Source organism: Cucurbitaria berberidis (genome assembly GCF_010015615.1).
Source record: "Cucurbitaria berberidis CBS 394.84 unplaced genomic scaffold K460scaffold_1, whole genome shotgun sequence".
Taxonomy (NCBI): Eukaryota; Fungi; Ascomycota; class Dothideomycetes; order Pleosporales; family Cucurbitariaceae; genus Cucurbitaria; species Cucurbitaria berberidis.
Genome location: NW_024468935.1, coordinates 580,521 through 596,284, shown reverse-complemented (window position 1 = coordinate 596,284; position 15,764 = coordinate 580,521). Strand labels below are relative to the sequence as shown.

Sequence of the window (15,764 nt, the reverse complement as noted above, 5' to 3'; positions counted from 1 at the left end):
AAAAGGTGAAGAGCCAGCTCACCATCGACAATCTTCAACTCGACACTCTTCCTCGCGTCATTCACGCTCTGAATGCCCTTTGAACAAAACAGTAGAATCACCTATATTGCCGGGACGGTGTGGCAAACCGAAGCTTGTTTACCTTGCTTTTTGACGAAATACACCCAGTGCAGGTAGTAGCCAAGCAAGGCCCCTCAAAGCTGCGCAAACATGATTTGGTGATCCATTGGAGCAAGATGGATGAATGGACCTAGTCCCCATCGGCTGACCGCCATAGGGCTGAAGAAGCAGCGGACTTGACCATAATGAGGCCCAAGCGTTCCCGAGCTTGAGCTTCAACTTCAACTTCATCCACACGAGCATTCCCTTGGCAAGTCGATGATAGCGCGCGCAATGTTTTGAGCCGTCAGATGAGGGGTATCGCAGTCGCATATTCACTCTCAACAGAGTTATCACGCCACCCAAGACGTTTCAGCGCGCGAAAGAGCATCGTTAAGCATGTCGGTCATTCTATGTACAGGTACGTAGAGCGTCTACCCCACACATTGCCTTTCCAGTGCTAACCACACATGTAGCGGGATATGACCACACGATCCGGTTCGCATATTGCCTCCAAACATTACAGCCTACTTCGTCCTTGCTGACCTAGATACCAAAGCTTCTGGGAAGCCCTAAGTGGTATTTGCTCCCGCACCATTCCCCACCCCGACTCGCAAGTAAACCGCCTCTGCATCTCCCCCGATAAACGCTACCTCGCTGCCGCTGGCCACCATACGGTCAAGCTCTACGACATCAAGTCGACCAACCCCAACGCCATCCTCACCTTCGAAGGTCACACATCCAACATCACCGGTGTCGCCTTCCACTGCGAGTCCAAATGGCTTGTGACGTCGTCCGAGGACGGCACTGTCAAGATCTGGGACACGAGAAGTGGCAACGTGCAGCGCAACTATACGCATGGCGTGCCTGTGAACGACGTCGTCATCCATCCGAATCAGGGCGAGCTGGTGAGTTGTGACCGCGGAGGAAATGTGCGGATCTGGGATCTGGGAGAGAACAAGTGTAGCCATCAGTTAATTCCCGAGGACGACGTCAGTGTGGCAAGTGTAACCGTTGCGAGCGACGGAAGTATGGTGTGCGCTGGGAACAACGCTGTAAGTACTCCTCTTCCACTTGTGGAATGGATGGGAAATTGGCCGCTGGTACTAACAGTACGACAACAGGGCAACGTCTACGTATGGCGCATGATCCAACGCAGCGACACGACCTCCATCCTGCCCATCTGCAAGTTCCTCGCCCACGGCACTTACATAACCCGCGTCCTGCTCTCTCCCGACGTCCGCCACCTCGCCACCTGCTCCGCCGACCACACAGCGCGCATCTGGTCCGTTGATACCAGCGCGCCCCACAACATCACACAGGCTGATAACTTGCCTCCGGCCTCCGAGCGCGATCCTGCTGCATTCCCGCTCGAGACGACGCTGCATGGACACCAGCGCTGGGTCTGGGACTGCGCGTTCAGTGCCGACTCGGCCTATCTCGTCACGGCGTGTAGTGATCACTATGCGAGGCTGTGGGAGCTGGGCAGCCAGAGTATTATTCGACAGTACAACGGTCATCATCGGGGCGCCGTGTGTGTCGCGCTGAATGATACTGCGGTGGGTAACTGAGGGGGATAGGCGGGTGATGGCCCAGGGAAAGTGGGTTTTGCGTGTTTGCATCAGCGTGGGCGTTTGTCTGCTTCGGAGTCGGCGTATCGGTCGTGTCTTTGGGTGTGCGTCCAAAGAGCTAGCTAGCCATGTCTGTAGTGTGCTGTCGATTGATGGTGCGAGTGTATATCGCACTGCTACTACTAGCATAAGTAACTACGAATGAGTAATGAAAAGTGTAATGATTGTGGCATCATGTAAGACGGTGCTTACTTGTTCATTCTCGCCTGAATCTCATTACAATATTCTATATGACCGATCCATCACTACAACTATACATGCAAGTGTGCCTCCTGGTGCACACAACGCACTAGTGCATTCTCATGCATGCTCCTTGAATAGGTACCGAGATACCAACAACACCATCAACGCCATGCGAAAACGCTGCACAAAACAAATTTCCAGGCTGAATGGAAAACCCGGTTGGACCCTCCAAACAGTCGCTAATACAATATTATACTAAAATCATCTTCCTTTACTCCTATAACACGATGATATCCGCAGGCGACCCCCCCTGCTGCTATCGCCCTAGTAGCCCGGAAATCCAATTCGTAAGATTCTTCCCGCCCGTGCTAGGTGCGAAGGATAGTACGCTGTCAGTGTCCCTGTTTCTCTCCCTCTCTTTAATTGGTGTTTGTGGCTTGGCATCTAGGGGCACTGTTTTGCCTCTTGGACGCATAGGTGGTGTATGGGAGGTTTGTCTCTCCCTAGACTTGAAGCTCAACGAGGATTTCGGTGTCCGATTTTGCCGTGAAGACTCGTTTCGCCGTGGTGGTTGAGCTGTGCTGCTACATGAGAGAGTCGACGTCGGAACGCCGGTGCCAGTATTACGCAGCGATGCCTTTGCTGAGTCGAAGGTTGGAGTACTGCTTTCTACGAGGCCGACCATTGGACTGTGGGCCTCAGTAACGGTCGCGGATGCGCTCGTATGTGTTATTATCGGACTTCCAATGCCTGACGATGCAGCGAACGTCATCTGCATCGACAGTGGAATACCGCCTTTGACCCACGGACGGACCGTGTGCAGCAAGTGCGGCAGCTCTGAACCCTAGCATCAGCACAAACGCGGTGAGAAAGCTAAGAATGTATGGCAGATGGTGTTTAGGCGGGGTTAGCACCACCTTCATCCTCTTTAGCTTCTTCGGCATTCTCCTCGGGTGCTTCCCCTTCTGCCGTTGCTTCATCGCCGTCTCCATTGGTAGCGGCAGCGGCTAAGGCAGCGGCAGCAGCGGCAGCCTCTCTCTCTGCTTTCTCAGCCTTGGCTTTCTGTCTGGCTGCCTCTCTTTCAAAGTTCTCCTTGCGGGCTCGTTCATCTTTTGCTTTTCGAAGGCGTTCGGCTTCCTCTACACCACCACTCTTCTTGAGCTTGCCTTCTTCGACAAAATCACCGAGCTCTCGCTTGAAGGCGTCATCATTCCTTGTTGCGAGATCGCGTTGCCGGGCCTTCTCTGCACGTTCAATAGCCTCCAGCCTGCTCTCGTGGTTCGGCTGCAGCGCTTTGACTTCTCCTAGAACGCCATCGCGAGCCTCGCGTGGGTCCACGACTTTGTCATAGGATGCTGCATTGATAACATTCCGGCCACTAGCCGAGCGCATCCCCTTGCCTGTCTCTTTCTCATTTTCGAGATTCTGCTGTTTGGTAGCCTGTTCGACGAGCTCCAGCGTTTGGGCAGCCTTCTCGAGATCGTCTTGCAGATCAGCCGCAAGCTCTTCTTGCATAGTGAGTAAATCTCGCTCTTCGCACACAGTCTGTAGTTCCTGTTCCCAGATCTTGGTCCAAAGGGGCTTCTCCTTTGACAATAAGTCTTGCAGCTTCTTGAGCTCCGCAGTTGCGATGGAAAGATCCTTCGCTGTAATCTCCAGTTGACGAGGCAGCGGCCGTACACCTCGCAGGACGACATCTTTGCGGAGATCCTCGACGAGATCCTGTAAGTCGTCCACCCGATTCACAATCTTCTCAGAGTCGTCTTGAAGCGCCTTCTTGCCGGTGTTGATGTACGCACGACCGGTATCACCGTCAAGAGTAGGCAAGGCGGCTTTGACAGCCGTGGATTTGACAGCATTTGCCTTTGTGCGAATGGTTGACATACTGGCCTGGATATCAGAAACAAAAGAAGAGTAGGTTTGACGGACCACAGCAAGATCGCGACGCAACGACTGAACTTCGCTGAGTGAGGCAGCCGAGCTCACGTTTCCCTCGGACGGTGCTCCAGTCGGAAGTGAGCGAGACGGTAGCAGTGCAGAGTTGCGCGCTGATGACAAAGTCGGTGCTGTGGCAATACCAGCAAGCTCTCTTGCTGTTTGTTGTTGGCGTTCGGCAACACGCTGTATGGCTGACTGCTGATCTTCAACCACCGTCTTTATACTCTCTACCAGGCGACTGAGCCCACCAAACTTGTCGTCTATGTGGCTCTTCACTTCGTCGAGATGTTCAACATTCAGAACAAGCACCGACCGATCTTTGATATCGTTGATATCTTCCAACTCGTAACGAACACCTGAGACGGGGTCCTGGATGTGTATCTCTGGCAACTCGCCATTGCGATGGGTGTCCCAAGTGAATTTCTCGATGAATGCTAATTGGAGTCGTCCAGGGGTGAGATCAAATCCATCCGCAAACACGTACTTCTTGATTTTGCTCTTGTACTGCAGGAACAACGTGAGTTCTTTTCCGGGTTGGGGTGATTGATCAGGAATAAATTGCGGGGGCTGTGGAGATGGTGATTTCGCTCTTCGAGATCCATTTCGGGTGGGTAGAGAGGCTGACTTTTGCGGTTCCTTGACTGGCGACTCTGCTGCGAGCTCGGCCGGCTCAGCTAATGGTCCACTGAGCGTAGCTGCGGTCATGGGATGATCTACTTCTGGAAACCTTGGTGCTGCAAGCTTGTCGTCGGGCGTTTTTTGCATTGGACTATCCTCGGGATCGGGTTCATTTGGTGGTAGGATGCTCGGTACCGAACTTTGGGCACTTTCTTCTGAAATGCGTCTCGACCCATCGGTTGCCTTGTCAAACGTGGTGTCTACCGCAGGTCTTTGCTGTTGTGATCGCTGCCTCGTGTGCATCATCGACGCCCTTGTTCGGACTGCGTTCATCGACTCTCGCACATCCCTACCCCGGTTCGGTATGGGAGAGTTTTGTACCGGTGGCAGCGGTATGCCGTTGGTTCCAAGGTGCTTCTGTATCTGGTACGCGGAATATCGTCGTGAGGCTCTGCGCTCCAAATCACCCCCTCTTTGCAATGCAGCCAGTGCGTCTTCGTGTTTTGGTGGAGGCGGCGGTGGTGGGAAATCGACGGCATAATTAGGCTGCACAGGTTCTGGGGTCATGGGCATGGAATCGTCTGCCGGATATGGAGCCATTACGGGCATGTTCTGGGCGGTCAAGCTTGACATGGAAGACTCTGTGGATAGTTGGCTCCCAGCGGTGGAGCGGTTGGCCTTTGGGTTCGACGGAAGCGAATCGTACTTGCTTGGGGAGGCTCTGCCGGTGCCGGCTACTGACGATGATCGTGGCGGAAGGTCTGGGCCGAATTCTGTGCTCTCCCCCCGTGCTGGCAATCTTGTGCTTGCTGAGCGTGACTGCTGTGCATCCTCCACTTCTCCAGTACTGCCCACGCTGCCTTGGCGTGGACTGCTGCCGTTGAGCCCCCCATCACGTCCTGTACGCTGGCGTAACCGCTGCTGTTTCTTCTTCAAGCCGTGTAATAGATTTATGATGATGTCGCGTATCCGTGGTAGGAAGTTGTCGAGGCTTACTTGGGTTGCTTCCTGGCTGAGCGTCTCCTCCAGTATCCCACGTAGCAACTCGGGCACATTTCCAAGGTCTGTAGTGTCGACGCCGATGGCGTTGAAGGCGCGCGAGGCAATGTTGAATTCGTATCCTAGGCGCACGTATACGTCCGACACCTCGCTCTCGGTGGCGGTCCCGCGTGACCATAGCGTCAACGTCTCTTCGCGGTGTTAGCACGTCTCCAGGGGGATGCAGGCGCGGCGCACGAACCAAGGAGCTGCTTGGTAGCGACCAGCAGGTGGGTGACGGATTTCTCGATCTGCGAAAGCTGCTGCTGGGGCTGTATTTCATGGAGAGTCAGCGGGTGAATCCTAGATGGACAGGGTGGTGTTGGCGCGGAATGCAGAGGACATGCTCACATTCTTGGGCGGACGTCTCGACGACCCCTGTGAGGAGCGTATTGAATGGGCGTCTTCGGTCATGGTGAATATTGGGGCAGACGTGCTGCGATGGAGGTAATGTTGGGGGAGCGCGAGTGCCTCTAGGTCACTCTCGGCTGGCTGTGTTGGCGTTCACGTCGAGAGCACTGACATCTGATGGAGACCCATAGGGGCTAAGACGAGACGGGCTAGGCGGCACGTGGAGACGGTTGTCCCAGCCCCTCTGGAGCATCACCAGACGTTTCAGCGGCCGGGTCAAGTTTCTGTGACGCGATTTGCCTTGACTATTATAATACAGCACCGGCAGGGTATAGACATGGACAAGTATATGGGCACACCGCTTCGATCATGTACGGGTACTGTTTGGCTACCGTGTTTGGTTGTTGTGGTAAGTCAACAGACTATTGACTATGACGCAGTACGAGCATCGAAGCTCTTCACGATGTCACCACTGGATGCTAGGCCTACTTGGATCTGGTCTTACTAAATAACGCAACTTGAATACCTAAGCAGTTGCATTCTGAAGAGTGGAACAAGCCAGAACGTGTCCATCTGTGGCGCTGTAGAAGATGTTTAGGATGGATATGCAACCTGGGGCTTGGTGTGCCGTGATTGACCGTCTGTTCGGACAAGGGCAAGTGTCGAAGCAGGTTGAAGGATACAAGTCCTATGGGATGTATGTATGTATGTATCAAGGCATACCTTCTTGTTGTTTGTTCGGACTGTCAGTGCACTACTTCCCTCCATTCGACGCGATCTTTGAGTTAGCGTGAATCCATACCAGTTCCTACCATTGCGTAGACGCATCTCTACCTTGGTTGCTAGAGAATAACAAGGCCTATTGCAAGGCATCAGCCCTCCACGAACAATAGACGACTTATGTGAGGCGCCCAATCACACGTCCAACAGGAATGCCCGGCGACTTGGTGGTCCAACGGCTGAAGCTGCTCCTACAACCTGTCGATGCAAGCTCTACAATAGTAGAAAGGGCCTCGTCAAGTGCCACGGCAGAACATCAGGCTACACACGCACTCGAACCACGGTCCCTTCCCCCCCTCCACCCTCATTCTACCAGCTTTGCGCGCTGCCATCCTCTCCTACGCCCTCGTCACGGCGCATCTTTGTGAGGCGAGCGTCGACTCTGCGGCTACTCCCTGAGGCTGGCCTAGCTTCCGCTCCGCGTTTAGGTTGTTTCATCAGGCCGATCACTTGGCGTGGCACCTCACTTTCGACCTCCTCTGGGCTGCTTTTCGCACAGCCTCTCCTCCAAACCACCTGCTCTCCGCCGTCTGGCTTCCTCTTGGGCAGCACTGTACCGAGTCGTCTCAGCGCCCACCGTCGCATTGAGTGTCCCGAGCTGCCCTCACCCTTGACCACGACGCCCGACCCCCCCGCAAATCACTCGTCCTCACACACAACCACAAACCTAGTTAATCCCCGAACCCCCGGACCTCTCTCACTCGCGCATTCCTCCTCGTCCTATCCATGTCCACTGCCGCCGCGACCTCGAATTCTCCTTCCAATGTGCTGAACTCGTCTGCCTCCCCTTCTGGCCGACAACTGAAGATGAGCACCACTGGCAAAGCCATCGACGCACAGCGCAAGCCTGCAAGCCCCATCGACGGGGGTCAGAGGTAAGTTTACTCTCCTCCTCTTCCCTGCATTCGATTACACCCAGCTCCACACGTCTCCTGCCCTGTCCTGCCCTCTGCTGCTTCTTGCCCGTCCACGCTTCGAGGCCTCGTTGGACACGGCGTCCCTCCAGCGGCATGTTCTCGTGTGACGTGCAATCAGTCACATGGAACCACGGTGCGACGATCATGTCCCCCAAATCCTTGTTTCTTCGTAAATTCTAGTCAATGGCTGTACTTCGCATCGCTGCTTCTTCGAGCACCTCTCGCTCACTCACCCGCACTGGACCGCAATGCTGACCACCCTATCCTCTACAGGAAACCTCCGCCCCAAAAGGCGTGGACCCAGGGCACCAATCCCATCACCCAGCGACCATCGAACCCCCCCACCCCCAACGGTGTCGCAAGTACCTCTAAACCCACACATAACGCGACGGGCCCCCCCAGCGAAACCGCATTCCCAATGAGACACCTAAGCGATCGGATGATGTACCTGTTGGCCAACCTGACTGTGAGTGACTGCGCCCTGCTATTATCGCACTTTCGAATGGGACTAACGCGATCAACATAGGGTCTACCGGGCACCATCACGCTGAAGAATGGCGAGAAGTATTCTGGTGTGCTGTCAGGCACCTCACTGGATCCCAGCGAGCTACGATATGTCTTCAAGATGGTGAAGAAGCTCTTACCGGCCAGCCATGCTCAGACCAATGGTTCTGGTGACGTCTCCGACGACTACATTGGCGTTGGTGACTATCACGTCATGTCTTTCGATATGAGCGACGTTGCTGACTTCAATGTCAACAACGTTGTGCTCGATAAGTCCCAAACCAAGGGCCAAAATGGTACGTGTTGAACGCTGCGGTGCTGCCATGGCACATTTATCAAGAGCATTTCTAACGTCCATAGGTACCGCTGGTTTCCGTACCGACACGGATATCTCAGGTCACATGGCCCTCCGCGAGCGCAACCTCCAGAAGTGGGAGCCCTCTGAAGTCGACCCGGATCTCACTCTCGAGTCCGCAGGCCGCTCAACAGATTGGGATCAATTCTCTACCAACGAGCGTCTGTTCGGCGTTAGGAGCAACTACGACGAAACCATTTACACCACCACCATCAACAAGAATGACCCGGAATATGCCGCGAGGGCAGCCCGTGCCGAGAAGATTGCCCGCGAGATCGAAGGCAGTAGTGCACTAAACTCACATGTTCGCGAAGAGCGAGGAGGTCAATCTGTTGATGATGCGGGTGGTGATGAGGAGGACAAATATAGTGGTGTGCGTCGAGAGTTTTCGCCTCTGTCAAGCGGTCAGTCCAACAGGTACACTCCTCCTGCGCGACGTGCGCCTGCCGCACAAGCGACTGTTCCCGGGGTACCAGTGGACCCAGCGATTATCTCATCGTCCGTTGCGCGACCCGACGCCACAGCCTTGAAAGGGGCACAACGTACCGCAAGCCCTGCCGCGGACAAGATCGTTACTCCCGAGCCGGCTAAGACTGAAGCGAAGGCCGAAGCCCCAGTTTCCAATCCAACCCAAACCAGGACGGAACCTTCAAAGGAGACAGCAACAAAGGCTGAGGCAAAAGCAGTGGCTGCGTCGAAACTCACTACAGAACAGTCTCAAAAGCCAAGCAACACGATCAAGTCTGGTTTAGCTGCTATGCCTCCTCGCAAGTCTGGACGGCCACATGATGCGACTACTAATGTGGAGCATGACTTGCTTGACTCGTTCAAACAGTTCTCTGCCGCAGAAAAGCTACGCATGTCAGAGCGACAGAGGGCATTTGCTCGCGAGAACAAGGCCGTTAAGCTGAACGACCTCAAGAAATTTGCGCTAAACTTCAAATTAAGCACACCTGTTCCTTCGGATCTTGTTCCCATATTAGCCAAAGACGAGAATAAACAGCAGGCGATTGTCGAGAAAGCCCTTCGTCAAGTGCATGAGACCAAGACTACGCCACCAAAGACGTCTAGCAATCTCTCGGATCCAAAAGCCGCTGCGCGCCCTGCAACTAAGCCCGACTCTACCAATGCGTCCCCGAGTGCGAACGTGGATCGTCAACAAAATCAGCGACCTCGTCCCGGACAGCCCCCCTATTCTTCGACTAGCATGAGGGAACGCCCTCACCAAAATGTGAATCAGATTCCTCCTCGCGGGCAACAAGGACTGCTCAGCACTCGTCTACAGTTGAATCAGCAGCAACACAAGCAGCAAGGGGCTATGCCATACAACGGCGTGCCACAGCCAATCCCGGCCCAGGATTCGCGTATACCTCCCGCTGGTCCTTCACAATCGTCAAGCGGAATTCAGACACCTACCTCTTCTGTGTCTACTAGATTCAACGTTCGTGCACACGAGTTTAAGCCCAACCCAGCAGCAAACACATTTCAACCTGGCGGGACTCCAAGTGCCAACTCGAGTCCCCGACCCACCTCTGCATCAAAGCCAGAAGTACGTAGGCCTACTGCTGTGACCAGTTTCTTCGGTGGGAAACGCCCTACTGTGAAACCATTGGACGAGAAGATGACCTTCAATTCCATTGGACGTATGGAGAAAGAAGCACAGTCCAGCGACAAACCGCCTACTAACGATGTTCCACCTCCTTATCGCACGCCACCTACATGGGACTTTCCTGCTGCAAACACTGAAAAGGGCCACGTGCAACTATTCGAGCACACGCCTTCATCTGCGCAACTAGCAGCGCCTCAACACGCTATGGGCAATGGTCATATCCCACATCAGCATCAGCTGCCTCCTCACCTTCAGGGTCCTAATGGCATGTCACAGGGACCAACGCCTCAGCATACTCCGCGTGGCCCGCCGATTCAGCCACATCTTGGCCAGATGCAACATCACTATGAAGCGCCACATATGCAATTCTCTCAATCCACTTCATCGATACAACCTTCGCCACGGCCTATGGCACCTTACATGTACGGCGCACAGCCACAGCAAATGCCTGGCTACCCTCAGCAGGTACAAGTTCCTCAGTATGGAATGAGCCCAAACGTACAGCATGTTGGCCTTCGGAATGGGCAAGGCGGTCATTTCATCAGCCCTCCTGGACCAGCAATGGGCGGCCAGATGATGACGAATCAGCCTTCGAACGGACCTTATATGGGAATGCCAGGCGGTCCACAAATGCAAATGTACTCTCCGGCCCCTGGACCCGCTTACCCACAATACCCTGGCCATATGCCTGGCCCTGGTGCCAATGGGTTTCCTAGCCCAAGGCCGGGTGCACCTATGATGAGTCAACAGGGCTCGCAGCAAGGGCACCTCCAGCAGCCACCTATGATGTACATGCAGCCTGGTGCTCCAGCTCCTCAGATGTATCAAATGCAGCCAGGATCCAGTAAGTCATCGATGAAAATATTGTAAATATGCTATTAACATTCCCGCAGTGACTCCAATGCGACAGCCGTACCCCCAACTACACCAAGGTCAATATGGCTCGCCACAACAGCACCATCACTTCCCACATCAACACCGTGGAACACCGAGCGGAAGCTACTCTCAGCCCATGATGCAACAGCATTCAATGGGGCCAGGAGGCCCACCCACTGGACCTGCCAATCATGTTCCAGATGGTAATGACGAGTCTAAATGAGAGTGCTCGGACAGAGTCTCACTTCAGAACGGCATCGAGATCTCTGCGCGCTTGCTGTCGTAGCACCCAGGGATTGCTCCCAATTTCTTGCTGGGATGTACTCGTCATTAGCGTTGGTGACGTGTATTCCATCACGTTTCAACAAGTGATTCCAAGCATGAGTGACCGGCGTTGGTTGAGCATGGATGGCGTACAAAAGGACCATGGAAAGCTTAGTGGCCTGACGGACAAGGAAGAGAAGTCACGCAGGACACTGCAGGTAATATGCTCGGCCTGATAGCACGCGACGTATACGCGACCGCAATCTGCTATGGTGGAATAAATCATGAGCATCGCGTTGGCGGTTGCAACGGGGAGACTGTGTGGAGTTTGTGTTTGAGTAAGAGATGAAAGGTGGCAACGTGGCATAGCTAGCAATGCGGTCTGAGTAGAAAGTGGAGGACTCTCCGGCTGCTGTCAAATATACCTAGCGTTGATTATTCAAGTCATCGACCCTTACGTTTCTGTTCTACAGTTGTGACCTTCATGTGTATACTGCTGCTCCAACAGATTGCGTGTAAACGATAGATCAGCAGGTACAACCATGACCTCACGTGCTAGCGTGTGGATTCAACGGGCGTTCCGCGTCCCCCGCGATGCTTGCGGCTACCCCGGACTTTCCAAATTCCACTTCACCTAATACGCATCCCACTAGTCTTCACTTTCCACGCGCATATAGCCGACAAATGCTCTTGTTCACACTACGCTGGCTTTGCCGGAGCGCTTAGAGTTGCAGAGCATGACCGATACCGCCACGGAACCCTTATTCTCGAATCATGACGACTTGCCAGACGGTGCGCGCGACCACTATGAGGACGATGAGGTAGAACAAGAGGTTGATGAAAGTGCGCTGCTATCTCCGGGTTCATTCATTTGGGGCCTTACGATATGTGCGGGCGTGAGTGGGTTGTTGTTTGGCTATGAGTACGTCCAACTCCCCCCTTCAACAGCTGTCGCATCCGATACATCACAAGCTACATATGACTGACATGATACTCCAGCACCGGCGTAATATCCTCCACGCTCATATCCATCGGCTCGGACCTCTCGTCACACCCCCTCACCACCCTCGACAAGAGCCTCATAACGTCGTGTACCTCCTTCTTCGCCCTACTCGCATCACCACTCACGGGTATATTAGCCGACCAGTTTGGACGTAAGAAAGTCATACTTGGTGCGGACATTCTTTTCATCCTAGGCGCCCTTCTACAGGCTTGGACAACAACAGTATGGGGCATGATAGCAGGCCGGTCTATCGTTGGCGCCGCCGTGGGGAGCGCGAGTTTCGTCGTACCACTCTATATAGGAGAGCTGAGTCCAGGGAAGTTTAGAGGGAGACTAGTAGTGGTGAGCAGTCTGTTCATCACTGGTGGGCAGGTCGTGGCGTATATCATCGGCTGGCTTTTCTCTGAGAGAGTGCATGGCTGGAGATGGATGGTCGGGCTCGGCGCGCTACCTGCTGCTGTGCAGTTCTGCATGCTCTTCTTCCTCCCGGAGACGCCCCGCTATCTCGTCAAGGCGAATTGTAAGGGACAGGCGAAACTCGTGCTGCAGAAAGTCTATGGGCAAGGGGCGCATGATGGCTTGGTCAATGCTGTGCTTAGAAGGGTAGAGCGAGAGATTCTGGAAGAGGAGCATGCAGCTGAAGTACGCGGTTCTCCGGGGGTTGCTAAGCGCGGTTGGAAAGCGAAGTTTGAGAAGATCCAGGACAACTATGCTCAATTGATCATTGTGGGGGGGAATAGGAGGGCGTTGGTTATTGCGTGTATGTTGCAGGGGTTCCAGCAACTCTGTGGATTTGTAAGTCCCGCTCTACTTCGTATTATTTTCATCCACATCTTTAGAATAACTAGCGGACGCATGACTGACGAAAAATCAGAACTCGTTGATGTACTTCTCCGCGACGATCTTTTCCCTCGTCGGCTTCCGCTCCCCAACACTTACCTCGCTATCCATCGCATTGACAAACTTCCTCTTCACCCTCGTGGCTTTTGCATACATCGACCGCATCGGGCGGCGCAGGATCCTCCTCTGGTCTGTCCCCATTATGATCGCCGGCCTAACACTCTGCGCCATCGCCTTCAAATTCGTCCAATTACCCGAGGAACGCGCAGCTACGACTACAACTCTACAGCAACCAGCCCGCACCTGGCCGCTCGTCATCCTCTTCGCAATGATAACCTACGTCGCAGGCTACGCCATCGGCCTAGGCAACGTGCCCTGGCAACAAAGCGAACTCTTCCCTCTCTCCGTCCGCTCCCTCGGCTCTGCGCTCTCCACCGCTACGAATTGGGGGTCTAATACCGTCATTGGACTTAGTTTCTTGCCCATGATGGAGTTTTTCACGCCGGTCGGGACGTTTGCGCTGTATGCCCTTGTTTGCGTTGGGGCGTGGGGGACGATTTGGCGGATTTATCCTGAGACGGCGGGGCTGAGTCTTGAGGATGTGGGTGGGGTTTTGAGGGATGGGTATGGGGTTCGGGAGAGTGTGAGGAGGTTCAAGGAGTGCGGAAGAGGCATGTAGTTTGTTGTTACAGATTTATGTTTGGTCGCCTCGGAGTCAATCATAAGGAACATGTGAATATTAATTCTCACCCGCAATTAAGACCTTGAGGTTACTAAAAGACGCCAATATGGGAATTTCTAGAAGGATCAAGATGGAACTGTATAGTTTATAGCAGCAATCCTATTTTGCTTTGTGCGAAACAACATTGTTACAAATCGCAGTACATTCCAATCTAACACAAGCCTGTAGTAGTACACTACATTCTCCGAGGCTCTTGACGATAGTAATGTCAGCGAGGGGAGGGGTGTCTCTGTAATAGGCAAGTGCGATGCACAATTTTCCCCCATGTGATTGGCTTCGGACCAAAATCCCGCCAAGCGACCTACATTCAATGCTTTTCTAATAAGCTGCCTCATTTAGTATCTCCGAATGAACCTAAAACGCTGAAATCGGCGATGTGAGCGTATTTGCTCACGGAATTCATGGCCGAGCTGTTGGACAAACCTTCCTGGTTGGTGCGCCGCAAACCTGAAACTGTGTAGCTATGTTACCCCAGCGTTCGGAACTTGGTAGCGCGGAGGAGAATGCCGGTGTATTTGCTTCTACTATAATTCGGGAAGGCTTGTACAGAGTGGTTGATGGAGTAAAATATAGGGGCATTCATATTGACTTCTTTTCGAGCTAGATATGCGCTGCAATATTGAACAGTCTCTATGTTGAAGGACCTCGCGGGGTTATGATCTTAGATGCCATTCTAGGCGGTCGCTATGTGCATCATTTGATCAGAAGGCTGTGGTTGGTCTTCGAATAGCGTGTAAATTGCGGATCTGGCCGTGATAGGTGTTCAGATTCAGACGTTGCACCGCTATATGACGCACCCAGCTCAGCGTGGTCGGTATGAGTGAATGAAATTTATGACTAGTCATAGCAACGTGAAGCAAACATGACTAACCTTGGAAGTACTTCTTGATCATAGATCGGCTAGCGTATTTATGATCTAGTGAATGGGCGCGCTAAGCCTCCTGATATTTTATTCTGCTACGCAATTCTTCCAGACCACCTTCCTTGCCATTCAGCATCAACTTGCTCAACCACTTATAAGACCAATATCACGTATCTGTCAATTTGAAATAGAAAATAGCATAATCAAGAATGCAACCGCACACAGGGAAACGTCGCGCTTCTTCTATCAATTTGAGTGCTTCAAAACATCCTCGGAAAGAACATCCAGACTTTATACGCCCTAAAACACGATTAGAACCCCGAAAGATGAGCCTATTCTTTTGCTTGCCACGCGAACTTCGAGATCAGATCTACGAATACGCCCTGGACACAGCCCCGAAGACATTTAAATACGATGGGTTGACCCTCCTCGCCACGGCGGGCTTCCCTAACACCGCAGAAGTCGACACAAATGGTCTCTCTCCATGGATCCGGACCAACAAACAAATGTGTGCTGAAGCGATCGAAGTCTTCGGCCGGTTACGGACTTTCATGGCAATAGAGTACGAGGGGCGGAATCTTCGATTCGACCATTGGCCACGCCGCCAGAGGGCTATTCTGAACCCGCTCGTCATCAACCAGATTGTTATCAAGAACATCACGGTAGCACGGGGGTTCTCTCAGTTGCCAGGGGGCTCACGAGCCACAGGAGTACTCCTACGCCTTCTGAGGAGCTGGCAATCCAATGACCTGTGTTTGGAGACTAAGTGGATGAGGCAACCTCTAGACCCTGGTTGGAAAAATAACGGTGAATCTGACGTGTTTGAAGAATGGAATAGTTTCTGGAATGGCCGGTTCCGGAGCGTCAAGATCTACATTCATTACGTTACGAGCACTCGAAACGCCGCGAAGCAGAAGATGTTGGAGTTGGCGGAAGCGTGCGCAAGGAGGCTTGTTGGTGGAGATCAAGGGGCTGTGAAGAAGCATCTGGGTACATACGACCAGTCTGAGATTCAGTATCAGAAGCAGTGTGTGACGGTCGAGCGTAAAATCTGAGTAGCCCGGCTTGAGGAGCGTCTATCTGGGTGTAATCAGCGGTTTGACGGTTTCAAGTTACCAAGTGTTGGTTCAGCTTCTCTCATCGCATACAGCATC

The 15,764-nt window shown here is 53.3% G+C and overlaps 5 protein-coding genes across 5 annotated transcripts; 4 read left to right on the top strand and 1 right to left on the bottom strand.

Annotated features, from left to right (window-relative positions):
* Window positions 1-498: 498 nt before the first annotated feature.
* Window positions 499-1,670, top strand: K460DRAFT_372201 (WD40 repeat-like protein; the record flags this gene model as incomplete). The annotated part of the gene is made up of 4 exons (XM_040934489.1): window positions 499-520; window positions 576-597; window positions 659-1,154; window positions 1,224-1,670. 4 exons carry the CDS (start codon window positions 499-501, stop codon window positions 1,668-1,670), a joined length of 987 nt encoding a protein of 328 aa, XP_040792333.1.
* A 1,140-nt stretch (window positions 1,671-2,810) lies between these two features.
* On the bottom strand, window positions 2,811-5,921 carry K460DRAFT_271354 (AIP3-domain-containing protein; the record flags this gene model as incomplete). Its single annotated transcript, XM_040927717.1, has 3 exons — window positions 2,811-5,659; window positions 5,710-5,779; window positions 5,859-5,921. The coding sequence occupies 3 exons, from the start codon at window positions 5,919-5,921 to the stop codon at window positions 2,811-2,813; spliced, it is 2,982 nt and encodes a 993-aa protein (XP_040792332.1).
* Window positions 5,922-7,445: 1,524 nt separating this feature from the next.
* K460DRAFT_272116 (uncharacterized protein) lies at window positions 7,446-11,122 on the top strand (the record flags this gene model as incomplete). Its single annotated transcript, XM_040927773.1, has 5 exons — window positions 7,446-7,513; window positions 7,829-8,021; window positions 8,082-8,355; window positions 8,420-10,867; window positions 10,917-11,122. The coding sequence occupies 5 exons, from the start codon at window positions 7,446-7,448 to the stop codon at window positions 11,120-11,122; spliced, it is 3,189 nt and encodes a 1,062-aa protein (XP_040792331.1).
* A 778-nt stretch (window positions 11,123-11,900) lies between these two features.
* On the top strand, window positions 11,901-13,544 carry K460DRAFT_260442 (general substrate transporter; the record flags this gene model as incomplete). Its single annotated transcript, XM_040927459.1, has 3 exons — window positions 11,901-12,085; window positions 12,163-12,961; window positions 13,041-13,544. Coding segments are annotated over 3 exons (1,488 nt in total), but the record flags the coding sequence as incomplete, so codon positions are not given.
* Window positions 13,545-14,936: 1,392 nt separating this feature from the next.
* On the top strand, window positions 14,937-15,665 carry K460DRAFT_399878 (uncharacterized protein; the record flags this gene model as incomplete). The annotated part of the gene is made up of 1 exon (XM_040936268.1): window positions 14,937-15,665. One exon carries the CDS (start codon window positions 14,937-14,939, stop codon window positions 15,663-15,665), a length of 729 nt encoding a protein of 242 aa, XP_040792329.1.
* Between the last annotated feature and the right edge of the window lie 99 nt (window positions 15,666-15,764).